At 38.8% G+C, this 14690-nt stretch overlaps 1 protein-coding gene across 2 annotated transcripts in view; it reads right to left on the bottom strand.

Moving 5' to 3' along the window:
- Window positions 1–14690, bottom strand: part of DHX57 (DExH-box helicase 57) — an 85579-nt gene that overhangs the window by 18162 nt on the left and 52727 nt on the right. For both annotated transcript variants that reach the window (XM_057497275.1, XM_057497274.1), the window contains exons 14-17: window positions 14519–14615; window positions 13552–13725; window positions 12744–12944; window positions 10684–10960 (exon numbers count right to left, since the gene is read on the bottom strand). In XM_057497275.1, coding sequence (XP_057353258.1) covers window positions 10684–10960; window positions 12744–12944; window positions 13552–13725; window positions 14519–14615 — 749 coding nt within the window. The remainder of the gene's footprint in view (window positions 1–10683; window positions 10961–12743; window positions 12945–13551; window positions 13726–14518; window positions 14616–14690) is intronic.

The following is a 14690-nucleotide window of genomic DNA, read 5'->3' as shown; positions in this document are numbered from 1 at the left end:
TTTGACTGCTTTTGTGGATAGTTGATTTTATTTTCTCTGGTGACATCTGTTTTGCCTTAGGAGTGCTTCCATTTAGAGCAGTGCCTTAAAAGTATCCTGTAGAGGTGGTTTGTGGGAGGCAAATTCCCTCAATTTTTGCTTGTCTGGAAATTGTTTAATCCCTCCTTCAAATTTTAATGATAATCGTGCTGGATATAGTATTCTTTGTTCAAGGCCCTTCTGTTTTATTGCATTAAATATATCATGCCATTCTCTTCTGGCCCATTAGGTTTCTTCTGATGATTGCCTGATGGGTTTTCCTTTGTAGGTGATCTTTTTCTCTCTCTGGTTGCCTTTAATACTCTGTCCTTGTCTTTGATCATTGCCATTTTAATTATTATATATCTTGGTGTTGTCCACCTTGGGTCCCTTGTGTTGGGAGTTCTATTGGCTTCCATGGTCTGAGAGACTATTTCTTCCCCAGCTTGGGGAAGTTTTCAACAATTATTTCTTCAAAGACACTTTCTATCCTTTTTCTCTCTCTTCTTCTTCTGGTAACCCTCTAATACGAATATTGTTCCATTTGGATTGGTCACACAGTTCTCTTAATATTCTTTCATTCCTAGAGATCCTTTTATCTCTCTCTGCCTCAGCTTCTCTGTATTCCTGTTCTCTTATTTGTATTCCATTAACAGTCTCTTGCACCTCATCCAGTTTACTCTTAAGACATTCTATTAATTGTTTCATTTCTGTTATCTCCCTCTGGACTTCATCCCTTAGCTCTTGAATATTTCTCTGCAGGTCCATCAGCATGGTTATGACTTTTATTTTGAATTCTTTTTCAGGAAGATTGGTTATATCTATCTCACCAGGCCCTCTCTCTGGGGCTGTCTGTGTGATTTTTGACTGGTCCACATTCTTCTGCCTTTTCATGGCAATAGAAGTGGTCGAAGGCAGGTAGTGCATGTGTCAGCTGGGAGAACAAAGTCCCTTCTTGCTTGCTGGTTGCCTTGCCTTTCCTCGCTGCCTGTGTCAGTTACCCACACACCGGGAGCAATCTATGGGATAATCTCCTGATCTGCCATGGGCGGGGTGGCCCTCGGGATAGCCTATGGCCCTGTGGGGGGTCACAGACGCATCAGATGTGTTCTCCTGCGACAACACAGCCCCTTCATGCCTTCCAGACCTTTCTCTGGGTTCCTCTGTCTGTGCTGGGCAGGTACGTGCCGGTGGCAGCCTCTGGGTCTGTCTTGGTTATCTGTGCGCTGGGAGAATACTCTGTGTGATTGCTGCAGGCAGGGCTGTTCTCGAGCTGCTCCGCAGCTATGGCAGGCCAGCCAGTTTGCTGGCCGGCGGAATGAATGGCAGGCTGCTTATCACCATGAGGGACTTCAGGGCTGCATTCTCCCCCAAGGGGGTTAGCGCACCTGAAGTTCCTCAAGATTCCCAGCCTGCTGGGCTGAGTGTGCTGGGCTGATTTTGTCCAGCTGTTAAGCCCTTGTCCTTTTATGACTTTTAAAAAGTGCCCGCTTTTCTTTTGTCCCCAGGGAGCCAGCTGTGGGGACCTGCTCACAGTCTCTCTCTTGGACTTTACTTTTCCATTTCTCTAGTATCCAGTACACCATGCAATGTGTGTCTGTGCACCCAGTGCAGATTACTAGGGCTGATTATTTAGTGGTCCTGTGCTTCCACTCCCTCCCCACTCTGATGCTCTTCCTCCTGCCAGTGAGCTGGGGTGGGGGGAGTGCTTGGGTCCTGCCAGGTCATGGCTTTGTATCTTACCCTTTTTGTTAGATGCTGAGTTCTTGCAGATATAGACGTAGCCTGGCTGTTGTACTGTATCTTCTGGTCTCTCTTTTAGGAATAGTTGTTTTTGTTGTATTTTCAAAACTATATATGGTTTTGGGAGATTTCCACTGCCCTACTCACACTGCCATCTTGAGCCCCTCTTGATCTCTGTTTTTATTTGGTCATTGATCCATTGATTATTTAGGAACATGTTGTCAAATCTCTATGTGTTTGTAGGCTTTTTTGTTTTCTTTACATAATTTATGTCTAGCTTCATATTTTTGTGGTCTGAGAAGTTCGTTGGCACAATTCCAATCCTTCTGGATTTACTGAGGCTCTTTTTGTGGCCTAGTATGTTATCTATTCTGGAAAATGTTCCATGTACACTTGAGAAGAATATGTATCCTGCTGCTTTTGGGTGGAAAGTTCTATAGATGTCTGTTAGGTCCATTTATTCTAATGTGTTGTTCAGTGCCTCTGTGCCCTTACTTATTTTCTGTCTGGTTGATCTGTCCTTTGGAGTGAGTGGTGTGTTGAAGTCTCCTAAAATGAATGCATTGCATTATATTTCCTCCTTTAATTCTGTTAGTATTTGTTTCACATGTGTAGGCATTCCTGTGTTGGGTATATAGATATTTATAATGGTTATATTCTCTTGTTGAACTGACGCTTTTATCACTGTGTAATGTTCTGCTTTGTCTCCTGTTACTTTCTTTGTTTTGAAGTCTATTTTTTCTGATACAAGTACTGCAAGTCCTGCTTTTTTCTTCCTATTATTTGCATGGAATATATTTTCCATCCCTTCACTTTCAGTCTGTGTATGTCTTTGGGTTTGAAGTGAGTCTATTTTAGGCAGCATATAGATGGGTCTTGTTTTTTTTTTCCATTCTGTAACTCTATGTCTTTTGCTTGGTGCATTCAGACCATTTACATTTAGGGTGATTCTCGATAAATATGTAGTTATTGCCATTGCAGGCTTAAGATCTGTGGTTACCAAAGGTCCAAGAGCAGCTTTTTTACTATCTAACAGTCTGCTTTAACTTGATTATGCTATTTCAAACACAATCTAGAGGTTCTTTTTTTTTTCCTCCTTTCTTTTTTTCTTCCTCCACTCTTTATGCCATATTCTGTACTCTTTGTGTATCCATTGAATGACCTTGGGGTAGTTGATTTACTTTTGCATGTGCTTACTAGTTAGTTGGTCTACTTCCTTTACTGTTCTTTATTTTCTCTGGTGACAGCTATTTAGCCTTAGGAGCACTTCCATCTAGAACAGTCCCTCCAAAATACATTATAGAGACAGTTTGTGTGAGGTAAATTCCCTCAACTTTTCTTATCCAGAAATTGTTTAATCCCTGCCTCAAATTTAAATTGTTATCTTTCTGAACAGAGTATTCATGGCTAGAGGTCTTTCTCTTTCATTGCATTAAATATATTATGCCATTTTCTTCTGGCCTGTAAGGTTTCTGCTGAGAATTCTGATGACAGCCTGATGTGTTTTCCTTTGTATGTGATTTTTTTATCTCTCTGGCTGGTTTTAATACTGTCTCCTTGTCCTTGATCTTTGTCATCTTAATTATTATATACCATGGTGTTGTCTTCCTTGGGTCTCTTGTGTTGGGAGATCTGTGCACTTCCATGGCTTGAGAGACTATTTCCTTCCCCAGTTTGGGGAAGTTTTCAGCAAATATTTACTCCAAGAGACTTTCTATCCATTTTTCTCTCTCTTCTTCTCCTGGGACCCATATGTGAATATTGTTCCATTTGGATTGGTCAAACAGGTATTATTCTTTCATTCCTGGACATCCTTTTTACTCTCTGTGCCTCAGCTCCTTTGACTTCCTTTTCCCCCATTTCTATATTTCATTTACTGTCTCCTCTACCTCTTCTAATTTTGTTTTAAATCCCTCCATTCTATATTTCATTTCCAATACTGTATTTTTCAAGGTTTCTATCTCTTTCTTGAAGTCCTCCTGAGGTCTTGAATATTTTTCTGTAACTCCGTACATGTTTATGATTTTTATTTTGAAATCTTTCTCAAGAATACTGCTGATTTCAGTTTAACTTAGCTCTCTTCTGGCGTTTGAAGGGTTTTGGTTTTTAGCAGGTTCTTTTACCATTTCATGTTTTTAATGATTCCTATGGAATAATAACTTTTTGTGGGCAGTGCCCTCTAGTGCACAGAAGCTCTACTCTCTGGAGCTGCCCAGCACCTGAAACAATGGCAGGAGTCACAGGTGAGCAGCGTCAGTGCCTGCTGGGAGGAAAGAACTATTTCCTGCTTCCTGGCTGCAGTGCTTGTCTCCACTGCTAGGGCCAATGAGTCGAGCGAGTAGGGAGGAACCTCTGAGTTATGCCTTTGTAGCTGCCGTAGGCGAGGCTGCCCTCTGGCTAGCCTGGTGTGATGGCAGTAAAGCAGGTTTGTGAACCAGTGCCAGCAAGAAGGAGTGCAGGGAATGTATCGTAGTGGGGATCTCGGAGCACTGTGTTGCCAGCCAGTGGGATGGAGCATGTGAAACTCCTGAAAGTTCTCAACCTGCTGGGTTGAGTGTGCCTGGATGACTTCATCCACCTGTCTTTTCTTCTGAGCAGAAAGCTCTGTGTAATCCTTTCTCCTTTAGTAGCCCTCTCAGTATTGGGAAGTCTTTCAACTTGCCCGTCTTTCTTTTGTCTCGGAGTGGCCAGTTGTGGGTATTTGTTCTTCACAAGCAGCTAGAATCTCAGTCTCTCTGAGTATTTTGCCTTTCTTTGCTTTCCAACCCCACTAATCTCCAGAGTACCATGTAATGTGGGTTTGTGCTCCCAGAGCAGATCTTCAGTGGTGGTGTTTGGCAGTCCTGTGCTTCTACAACCTCCCCATTCCATTTCTCTTCCTCCCGCTGGTGAGCTGGGGTAGGGAGAGGGCTTGGGTCCTGCCAGATTGTGGCTTTGCTGCTTTTCCCTTTTCTGTGAGGTCTTCTCCTTTCCCTAGATGTAGCCTGTCTGTTGCAGTCCTCTTTCTGGTTGCTCTTCGAGGATTAGTTGTATTTGCTGTATATTCATGTTATATGTGCTTTTGGGAGGAGGCTTCTGCCTCACTTCTCATGCCACCATCTTTTTCCAGCCCCTACTCCTCTGAGTTGTAACACATTTTAAACCAATTATGGTATTTCTGTCTATTTTCTGTATATTTGATCAATAAAATTTCTTTCCTGTTTAGAAAGGCCAGTGAGAAAAGTTTTTAGGAGATTAATGTTTACAGAGCCCAGCAATGGACAGGTGTTCAGTTTGGCTAATGATGACATCAATATTTTTAATGAAGTCTTTCTGTATTTCAATAAAATTAAGTTAGTGAGCAGTTTATTTAGATTACTTGAGATACAGGCAATGGAAGCCCTGCTCACAATAATACTAACTATATATGCTTGAAGAACCTACACCACCTATTCCTTGGTTTTGTCATTTGTTGTTAAATGAGGGGGCTGAACTGAGATCTTTTTGCAGACATGTGAGTTTACAATTCCATGAAGTATAACATTTAAACTGAAGAAAATTATTATATCCATCTATTCCCCTATCTATTTGAGATATATCATGGTGAAAACAAAGGAAGGCTGACACTCTAGCCAAGAGTAGAATATCCATTTTCCTCAAGTCCACATAGAATAGTCTCCAGGATAGAACATACTTTTGGCCATAAAACAAAACTTCACAAGCTTCAAATAATACAAAGTATGCTTTATGACTACAATGGAATGAAATTAGAAATCAACAATAGAGAAAAACTGGGAAACTCAAATATGTGGAAATTAAACAACAAGTGCATGAATAACCAATGGGTCTCAGAAGAACAAAAATGGGGAATCACAGAATACCTGAGATGAATGAAAACAGATATAACATAACAAAACTTATGGGATGCAGTTAAAGCAGTCCTTAGAGGACAGTTTATAGCTATGAATGCCTGTATTTAAAAAGAAGAAATGTCACAAATCAATAATTGAATCTTATACCTTAAGACTGGAAAAAGCAGGAAACTAGACCTAAAGCAGACGGAAAGAAGGAAACGAAAAAGAGCAGATACTAACAAAATAGAGAGTAGAAAAACAACAGGGAAATCAATGAAACCAGGAGCTGATTCTCTGAGATCAATAAAATTGACAAACCTTTAGCTAAGTTGACCAAGAAAAAGAGAGAGAAAGCTCAGATTACTCAAATCAGAAATGTAAGAGGGGGACATTACTACCAACTTCTCATAAATAAAAAGAACTATGAAGGAATAATAAAATGAATTACATGTTAATAAATTAGGTAACTTAGATGAAATGACAAATTCCTAGAAAAATACAAACTATCAAAACCAACTCAAAAGGAAATAGACAATGTGAAAAGACCTATAATAAATGAAGAGACTGAATTAACCACCCACGAAGAAAAGTCCCAGTGGCTTTACTGCTGAATTCTACCAAACATTTAAAGAATAATTAATACTAATTTCCCACAAACTCTTTCAAAAACAGAAAAGGAGGGAACACTTCCCAAATCATTCTATATGGTCAGTATTACTCTGATAGCAAAACCAGCCAAGACATCACAAGAAAAACACAGACCAGTCAGTATCTCTTACGGACATAAAAATCCTTTACAAAATAACAAAAAGAAAAAAGTTGGAGGATTCACACTTCCTGACTTTACAAGTTACTATAAAACCAAAGTAGGAAGAAACTGTGTTACTGGCACAAGGATATATATATATTAAATCAATGGAATAAAATAAAAAATCTAGAAATAAATCCATGTGTTTATGGTCAAGTGATTTTTGACAAGAGTGCCAAGACCATTTAGTGGGAAAAGAACAGTCTTCAAAAATGGTACTAAGACAACTGGATAGTTACATGCAAAAGAATGAAGTTGGATTTTTTACATCATACACAAAAATTAACTCAAAATGGACCAAAGGCCATAAGGTAAGAGATAAAACTATACAATTCGTTGAGGAAAACAGGGATAAATGATTGTGACTTTGGATTTGGCAATGGATTCTTAGCTATGACAACAAAAGCTCAAGCAACTAAAAACTAGATAAACTGGATTTCACCAAAATTATAAGTTTTGTTTCAAAGGACATATCAAGAAAGTGAAAAGGGTAACCCATAAAATGGGAGAAAATACTTGCAAATCATATATCTCTTAAGGACTTGTATCCAGAACATATAAAGAACTTATAGCTCAATAAACAGACAAATAACCCAATTAAAAAATGAGCAGAGGGAGAGAACCAAGATGGCAGTGTGAGTAGAGCAGCGTAAATCTCCTCCCAAAACCATATATATTTTTGAAAATACAACAAATACAACTAATCCTAAAAGAGAGACCAGAAGACACAGGACAAGAGCCAGACTACATCCACACCTGCGAGAAGAACCCAGCACCTCACGAAGAGGGTAAGATAAAGCTGCGGCCCGGCGGGACCCAAGCGCCCCTCACCCCAGCTCCTGGCGGGAGGAGAGGAGTCGGAGCAGGGAGGGAGAGGAAGCCCAGGACTGCTGAGCACCCAGCCCCAGCCATCCTCACCAGAGTGCAAACACACAGTGCGTGCGTGGGGTGCTGGAAACTAGGGAAACAGGACAGTAAGACCTGTGAGCGGGTCCCTGCAACCGGCGTCCCCGGGACAAAGAAAAGCGAGTGCTTTTTGAAAGTCTTAAAGGGACAGGGACCCCACAGCTGGATGGAAGTGCTGCAGGACACTTAGCCCAGCAGCTGGGAAGCTGGGGGAACTCTGGGCACCCGAACTCCTGCAGTTCAGCTCGGAGGCCCCTCACCGCGATAAACAGCCTCCCACCTGTTCCCCCTCCGACACGGCTCCGCCATATTGGAGAAGCAGCCTGAGGCAGGCCACGCCCACAGCAACTGCAGAGCTAAATAAACTCCGTAGCAGCTGGGCAAGATCAGAAGCCCCGTCTGCACGCAGCTGCCCAGCACAAGCCACTAGAGGCTGTTGTTCTCCCAGGAGAGGAAGGCCATAAACTGGCAAGAAGGGACTTTCTCTTACCCAACACACGCACCAGCTCCCCACAAATATATCTACCGCCATGAAAAGGCAGAAGAAATTGATACAGACCAAGATCACAGAGGCAAACCCTGAGAAGGAGATAGACCTAACCAGTCTTCCTGAAAAAGAATTAAAAATAAAGCTCATAACCATGCTGATGGAGATGCAGAGAAATATGCAAGACCTAAGGGATGAAGTCCGGAGGGAGAATACAGACGTCCGGAGGGAGATTACAGAACTGAAACAATCTCTGGAAGGATTTATAAACAGAATGGATAAGATGCAAGAGGCCATTGATGGAATAGAAACCAGAGAACAGGAACGCATAGAAGCTGACAGGAACGCATAGAAGCTGACGCAGAGAAAGATAAAAGGATCTCCAGGAATGAAACAATTTTAAGAGAACTGTGTGACCAATCCAAAAGAAACAATATCTGCATTATAGGGGTACTAGAAGAAGAAAAGAAAGAGAAAGGGATAGAAAGAGTATTTGAAGAAATAATTGCTGAACACTTCCCCAAACTGGGGGAGGAAATAATCGATCAGACCATGGAAGTGTACAGAACTCCCAACAGAAAGGACCCAAGGAGGACAATACCAAGACAATAATAATTAAAATGGCAAAGATCAAGGACAAGGACAGAGTTTTAAAGGCAGCTAGAGAGAGGAAAAAGGTCATCTACAAAGGAAAACCCATCAGGCTATCATCAGACTTCTCAACAGAAACAATACAGGCCAGAAGAGAACGGCATGATGTATTTAATGCAATGAAAGAGAAGGGCCTTGAACCAAGAATACTGTATCCAGCACGACTATCATTTAAATATGAAGGAGGGATTAAACAATTCCCAGACAAGCAAAAATTGAGGGAATTTGCCTCCCACAAACCACCTCTACAGGGTATTTTAGAGGGACTGCTCTAGATGGGAGCACTCCTAAGACTAAATAGATGTCACCAGAGAAAATAAAATCACAGCAAAGAAAGCAGACCAACCAAATACTAACTAAAGGCAAAAAATAAAATCAACTACCCACAAAAGCAGTTAAAGGAAGCACAAAAGAGCACAGAATTAAACAACCAACATATAAAGAATGGAGGAGGAGGAATAAGAAGGGAGAAAAATAAAGAATGACCAGACAGTGTTTAAAATAGCTCAATAAGTGAGTTAAGTTAGACAGTAAGATACTAAAGAAGCTAACCTTGAACCTATGGCAACCACGAATCTAAAGCCTGCAATGGCAATAAGTACATATCTTTCAATAATCACCCTAAATGTAAATGGACTAAATGCACCAATCAAAAGACACAGAATAATAGAATGGATAAAAAAGCAAGATCCATCTCTATGCTGCTTACAAGAGATTCACCTCAAACCCAAAGACAATAGAACAAAGAAAGACTGAAGGAACAAAACAGCAGCAGAATCATAAAACCTAAGAATGGACTAACAGTTACCAAAGGGAAAGGGACTGGGGAGAAAGCGAGGGAAGGGAGGGATAAGGGTTGGGAAAAAGAAAGGGGACATTACGATTAGCATGTATGGTGTTGGGGGCGGGCATGGGGAGGGCTATGCAACACAGAGAAGACAAGTAGTGATTCTACAGCATCTTACTACGCTGTTGGACAGTGACTGTAATGGGGTTTGTGGTGGGGAATTGGTGAAGGGGGGACCCTAGTAAACATAATACTCTTCATGTAATTGTAGATTAATGACAAGAAAATTAATTAATTAATTAAAGAAAAAAGAGAAAAATAAACCAAAAAAAAAATGAGCAAAGGGTTTGAGTAGACATTTCTTGAAAGAAGATATACAAATGGCCAATAAGCCAATGGAAGGATGTTTAATTTCATTATTGTTCAGGGAAATACAAATTAAAATCACAAGTTCACAACCCCTAGGATGGTTATAATTAAAAAGTCAGATAATAAATAACAAGTGTTGGTTAGGATGTTGAGAAATTGCAACCTTGATAAAATGCTGGTGAAAAATCATAAGCAGCCACTCTGGAAAAGAGTTTCTAAGTTCCTCAAAAAGTTAAATACAGAGTTACCATTTGACCTAGTAATTTTACTCCTAGTATATACCCAAGATAATTGAAAACATATACCCACATGAAAACCTGTACAGGAATTTTTATAGCCAAAGGTGGAAAACAATCCCAAATGTCCATTAAGTGTTGAATGACTAATCAAAATGTAGTATATCCATACAAGGAATATTATTTGGTCATGAAAGGAATGAAGTATTGATACATGCTGTAACAGAGATGAACCTTAAAAGCACTACGCTAAGCAATGAAGCCAGTCAGCAAAGACCCTACATATATTATTTCATTAATATGAAATGTCCAATGTCCAGAAGAGGCAAATCTATGAAAACAGAATGTAGATCAGTGGTTGCCCAAGGCTGGTGTGGATGGGGGGTTAGAGCAGAATGGGAGAGTGATAGCTAAGGGGTTTCTTTATGAGGTAATAAAAACAGTCTAAAACTGACTATAGTGAGATTACACAGTACTAAAAAGTACTGAATTTTACACCGTAAATGGGTGAATTATATTTCAATAGAGTTGTTTAAAAAAAAGTGGTCCAATACATTTATTTCCTTTTAAAATTATGTGGGGACCTTTTGCTTACTTGCATTTTCTGATTTTTGTATAATGAGCAAGTATAGCAAATACAATAAAAAACACATTTAGATTATTTTAATGAGTTGGATTTCTAGTTCTTAATCTTTATTTGGAGCATGGATTTCTTTGAGGATAAAAGTTATAGACTGAAAAATTCACATACAGGAAAATTTTTAGGGACCTCACATTCCCCTGAAGCCCCCATGTCCCCTTACAGACCTAAGGACTCCAGTTTAGATAAATGTTTTTTTACTTACAAAAGGAGACTTAAAAGCCAAACTGGCAGCAATGGTGAGAGCTGGATCCAAACAGCGGAAGATAGATCCAAACAGCATCAGTTTGCCAATTCTCACATCTACAGGCAGAGACGCCAAGTGATACCCAAGAGGGGTCAGTTTTTCATCTGGAGTTAGTGCTCCCAAGTCTCGTAATCGTATTTTTGAGGCACGGAGAGAGTCAGTGTGTGGTGGTTCAATGAGCCGAGAGAACACAGATTGGAGATTATGAGGGCTAAACATCTCTAAAATTTTGATTCTGGAAAAAGAAAACAAAATAGTTTGTCAATTTTATTTCTGGTAAAATGACACAAAACAGTTTGCTTCTTTCTTGAATGAAAATATTTAATTTCCTAGATATATGCTTCATAAACCAGACAATGCTGGTTTAATTTTAAGTACATTTTAAAATTAATCTGTCTTCTAGTTCTCCTAGCAATAAATTAGAGTAACATTTTATGATTCTGAAACCTATTGAGATTCAGAATAAAATTCTCTCTATAAACTTTCAAAATGTTTCTTTCTATATAACACTGAGTTCAAATTATGAAATAAAATTTAAATGATCTACTTACTCTTCTCACATCAGAAATTGCATGGCAATTGTTTATGAAATTCATCTGCATTGTCCTGCCTTGTGACAGCTCTTGAAAAGCTACTATTTTAAATTGTGAATTGAAGCAATTTGCAGAAGAGAAAAATCTTATATAAAATTAATTTATTTCCCTTATAATTCCTTTTTAAGCTGTCAACCTATAAACATACATTTTACATTTTTACTAATATTTGGTACTTAGCTTTTTCCCACTTTGATCACTTATATGTTTCACTTAAAGACACACATCGAGAGCAATCCACTTAGTTAAATTTCAAATGCTCCCCTATCACACACACACACAAAGGATGAACCATGTTGGTCTATATAATTTACCTGCTTCCCCACTGTTGTATATTTAAGTTGTTTTTAAATCATGTGTGATACGGGGGATGGCAGTATAGCACAGAGAAGACAAGTATTGATTCTACAGCATCTTACTATGCTGATGGACAGTGACTGCAATGGGGTGTGTGGGGGGGTACTTGATAATACGGGTTAATGTAGTAACCACAACATTGCTCATGTGAAACCTTCATAAGATTATATATCAATGATACCTTAATAAAAATTAAAAAATTAAAAAAAATAAATCATATGTGATACATACATTACATTTTCCCCTCCTTTCATCTTCCCTCATGGGTCAATCAACTTGCAAAGCTCTCTCAAACCCCTTCACTCCTCTTCATCTGCACTGTTATTACTTTAGTTCAAGGCATCTGCTTGCCCAATCTTTTACAATCTGACTATAGACGCTTGAAAGCAGGGACTGGGTATTGTCTCCTTATCCCTAGAGCATAGCCCAACCCCTGGCAAGTGGAAGGCTCTCAAAATATACCTGCTGGGTAAAAAAAGAGCTATCACATCTCTGTACAAGTAACTTTTTCATGGACATATTCCCTCAAAGTAATGACTGGGTCAAAGGGCATGGGTAGTTTTAGAGTTCTTATATAACGCCAAGCAAATTTTCAGAAAGGGTGAACCAAAATTCCCCAGCTTCAGTAACAATGAGTTTAATCATTTGTTCACTAAGTCCTATTTTAAGATATTTATTCTTGTTTGTTTATCAGGTAAATAATGGTGTTTCCAAGGTGCTTTTGTTCACTTTGTTCTGATAATGAGACTGCAGATTTTCCCCCTGTGATGATTTAGTATTGGTGTTGCCGTTAGAAAAACTTTACTGATAAGCTAGATTGCTTTCCTGACTGCCAAATGTATTCTTAAACTCTATTTTAGGGCCATCCTCTGCAATGTAAGAGATCTTTACGTGCAGAAAGTTAGAAGGAAATGACAAAAGGAGCACCAAGAGCCCCTTCTTTGCAAATGGATTTGTTCATCCATGTCTACTCATCAAAATGTCGTTTACTAAGAAAAAGAAAACATGCAACTTAGGATGAGAAACATTTAGACCTTTTGGAAGCAGAACACAAAAATCAAGATGTACCTTAGACATAGCTGTTCCAATGGCACTCTTTGTATTTCTGGAAGCTGCTGCTTTAAAAGCTGGTGATGGAAGTGATGGCTAGTGAATAAATGGAAGCAGACCCCAGATGCAACACGGCCTGCTCGACCTTTTCTTTGTAGAGCATTGGCTTGAGAGACAAAAGTGTCCTCTAGACTTTCCATTCCTTTGCTGGCATCATATCTATAAAGAAAAAGAAGATGCAAAAAAGAGTTATTTTATAAAAACACGGCCAACACTCTTTAGTGTGGATAGAATAAGTGAACCAGCTTACTCTGTAAAAGGACACGGTCTTGTGTGTTCTGGGATATTGAACATGTGGGAACACATAGTGCTGACTTAAATGGTATCAAATGCTATTACATAGTTTCTTTATTCAACTTTTAAAAATTCTTTTTCATTTGCATTTATTTTTGACAGATAAAAGTTGCATATATTTAAGGTGTACAATATGATGTTTCAATGTATGTATATATTGTGAAATGATTACCACAATCAAACTAGTTGACACATCCACCACTTCCCATGTCAACTCTTTTTTATTCAAGTACATATAAAGCATATGACAAAAAGAGAGAATAACTAATTACTTCCAAGGTAAAATTATAAATTTTCCATCTCCATTTGACTTTAATCCTGGGTACAGAATCACTCATACACCCATATACAGTTTTCATAGTTATTTTTTCAAACAGTAATCCATGTTGGTTAACCGCAATAGCTATTAACAGCTGTGTCACTCTAAATGAGGCATCTTTAGCTCCTCTTATACACTGCCAAAAGAGAATACCTCTTTTCTTTCATTTTCCCAGAATCGATGACATAGACAACATCATCAATAGTTATGGATGTCTCGGCAATGTTGGTGGAAATTATAATCTTAGTTACACCTACAGGAGGTTTTACAAACACAGCCTGTTGCTCTTCACTGGATAAAGATGAATGAAGTGGGTGAACAACACATCTGAAAGGAAATAACAGCACTGTTAAGTGTTCTAGCACAAAACACTGAAACTGGATCATAGTGCGTGAATTTCTATTAAAACTAACAATATCACTCCAAGTATCAAGTTTCCCCACAACCTGTTCTCAGGGTCCAACTTTTCTAAATGGGAAGGTTCTTTCTGATCTTAACAAAATATTTACTCAATTCTATGAACTTAAAACTTGTATCAACTTGGGAAAAACTGGAGTGCAATTTAATAGTAAATAAAGAGGACTAAACAGTACATCTACAAGTCACAAGCTCAGAGCATGCTAACCAGCAAAGTATTATTTTTCCCCCTACCTTTAAATAGAGAGAGAGGCAGAGACAGTGATGTATGCTAATAAACTTATTCTTATATTTCCAGGGAGTGTTCATCTGTTGAGTAGTTGTCCCCCTAGATATGATGACTCATGTCTTGCTACCAGAATAGGAGACACTGAAAATTATTTTTTCTCAAAACGGAAGCATTTATTTGTTGTTACTAACTGCAGCTTCTCCCATCCCCCATATCTGGCCACTAAAAATACATGCAATTTTGCTGAGTCACTATGCTAAGTGAAGAGAAATATTTTTATTTAATGGAATGGGGATGATTAATTTCTTGGAACAAAAAGGTTTGTCTATTTCCAACTGGCATAAACAAACATATTCTTGAGGAACAACAGCAGGGCCTAAAGAGGGTGATGACTGTCAAAGAGAACTTTCTGGTTACTCATCTTAATATATGACTGTAATAGACAATTAAGGATATAGAAAGCAATTAACTTACCGATTACTACGTCTGTTGTTGAAAAGAGAATTAGACTGTAGCTGTTCATAAAGCATTTTGATTTCTGCTAGTCCCGGTAAAAACACAAGTATAGCACCTGGGTATATAAAAAAAGTCAATCTGATAGAAGCAAAAAAGAAAATGGATATAGCTACTTTAAATGAAAAAAATA

The sequence above is a fragment of the Manis pentadactyla genome, chromosome 2, assembly GCF_030020395.1.
Source record: "Manis pentadactyla isolate mManPen7 chromosome 2, mManPen7.hap1, whole genome shotgun sequence".
Classification (NCBI taxonomy): domain Eukaryota; kingdom Metazoa; phylum Chordata; class Mammalia; order Pholidota; family Manidae; genus Manis; species Manis pentadactyla.
The sequence above is the reverse complement of the archived record's forward strand: the minus strand, read 5'-3'. Positions and strand labels throughout refer to the sequence as shown.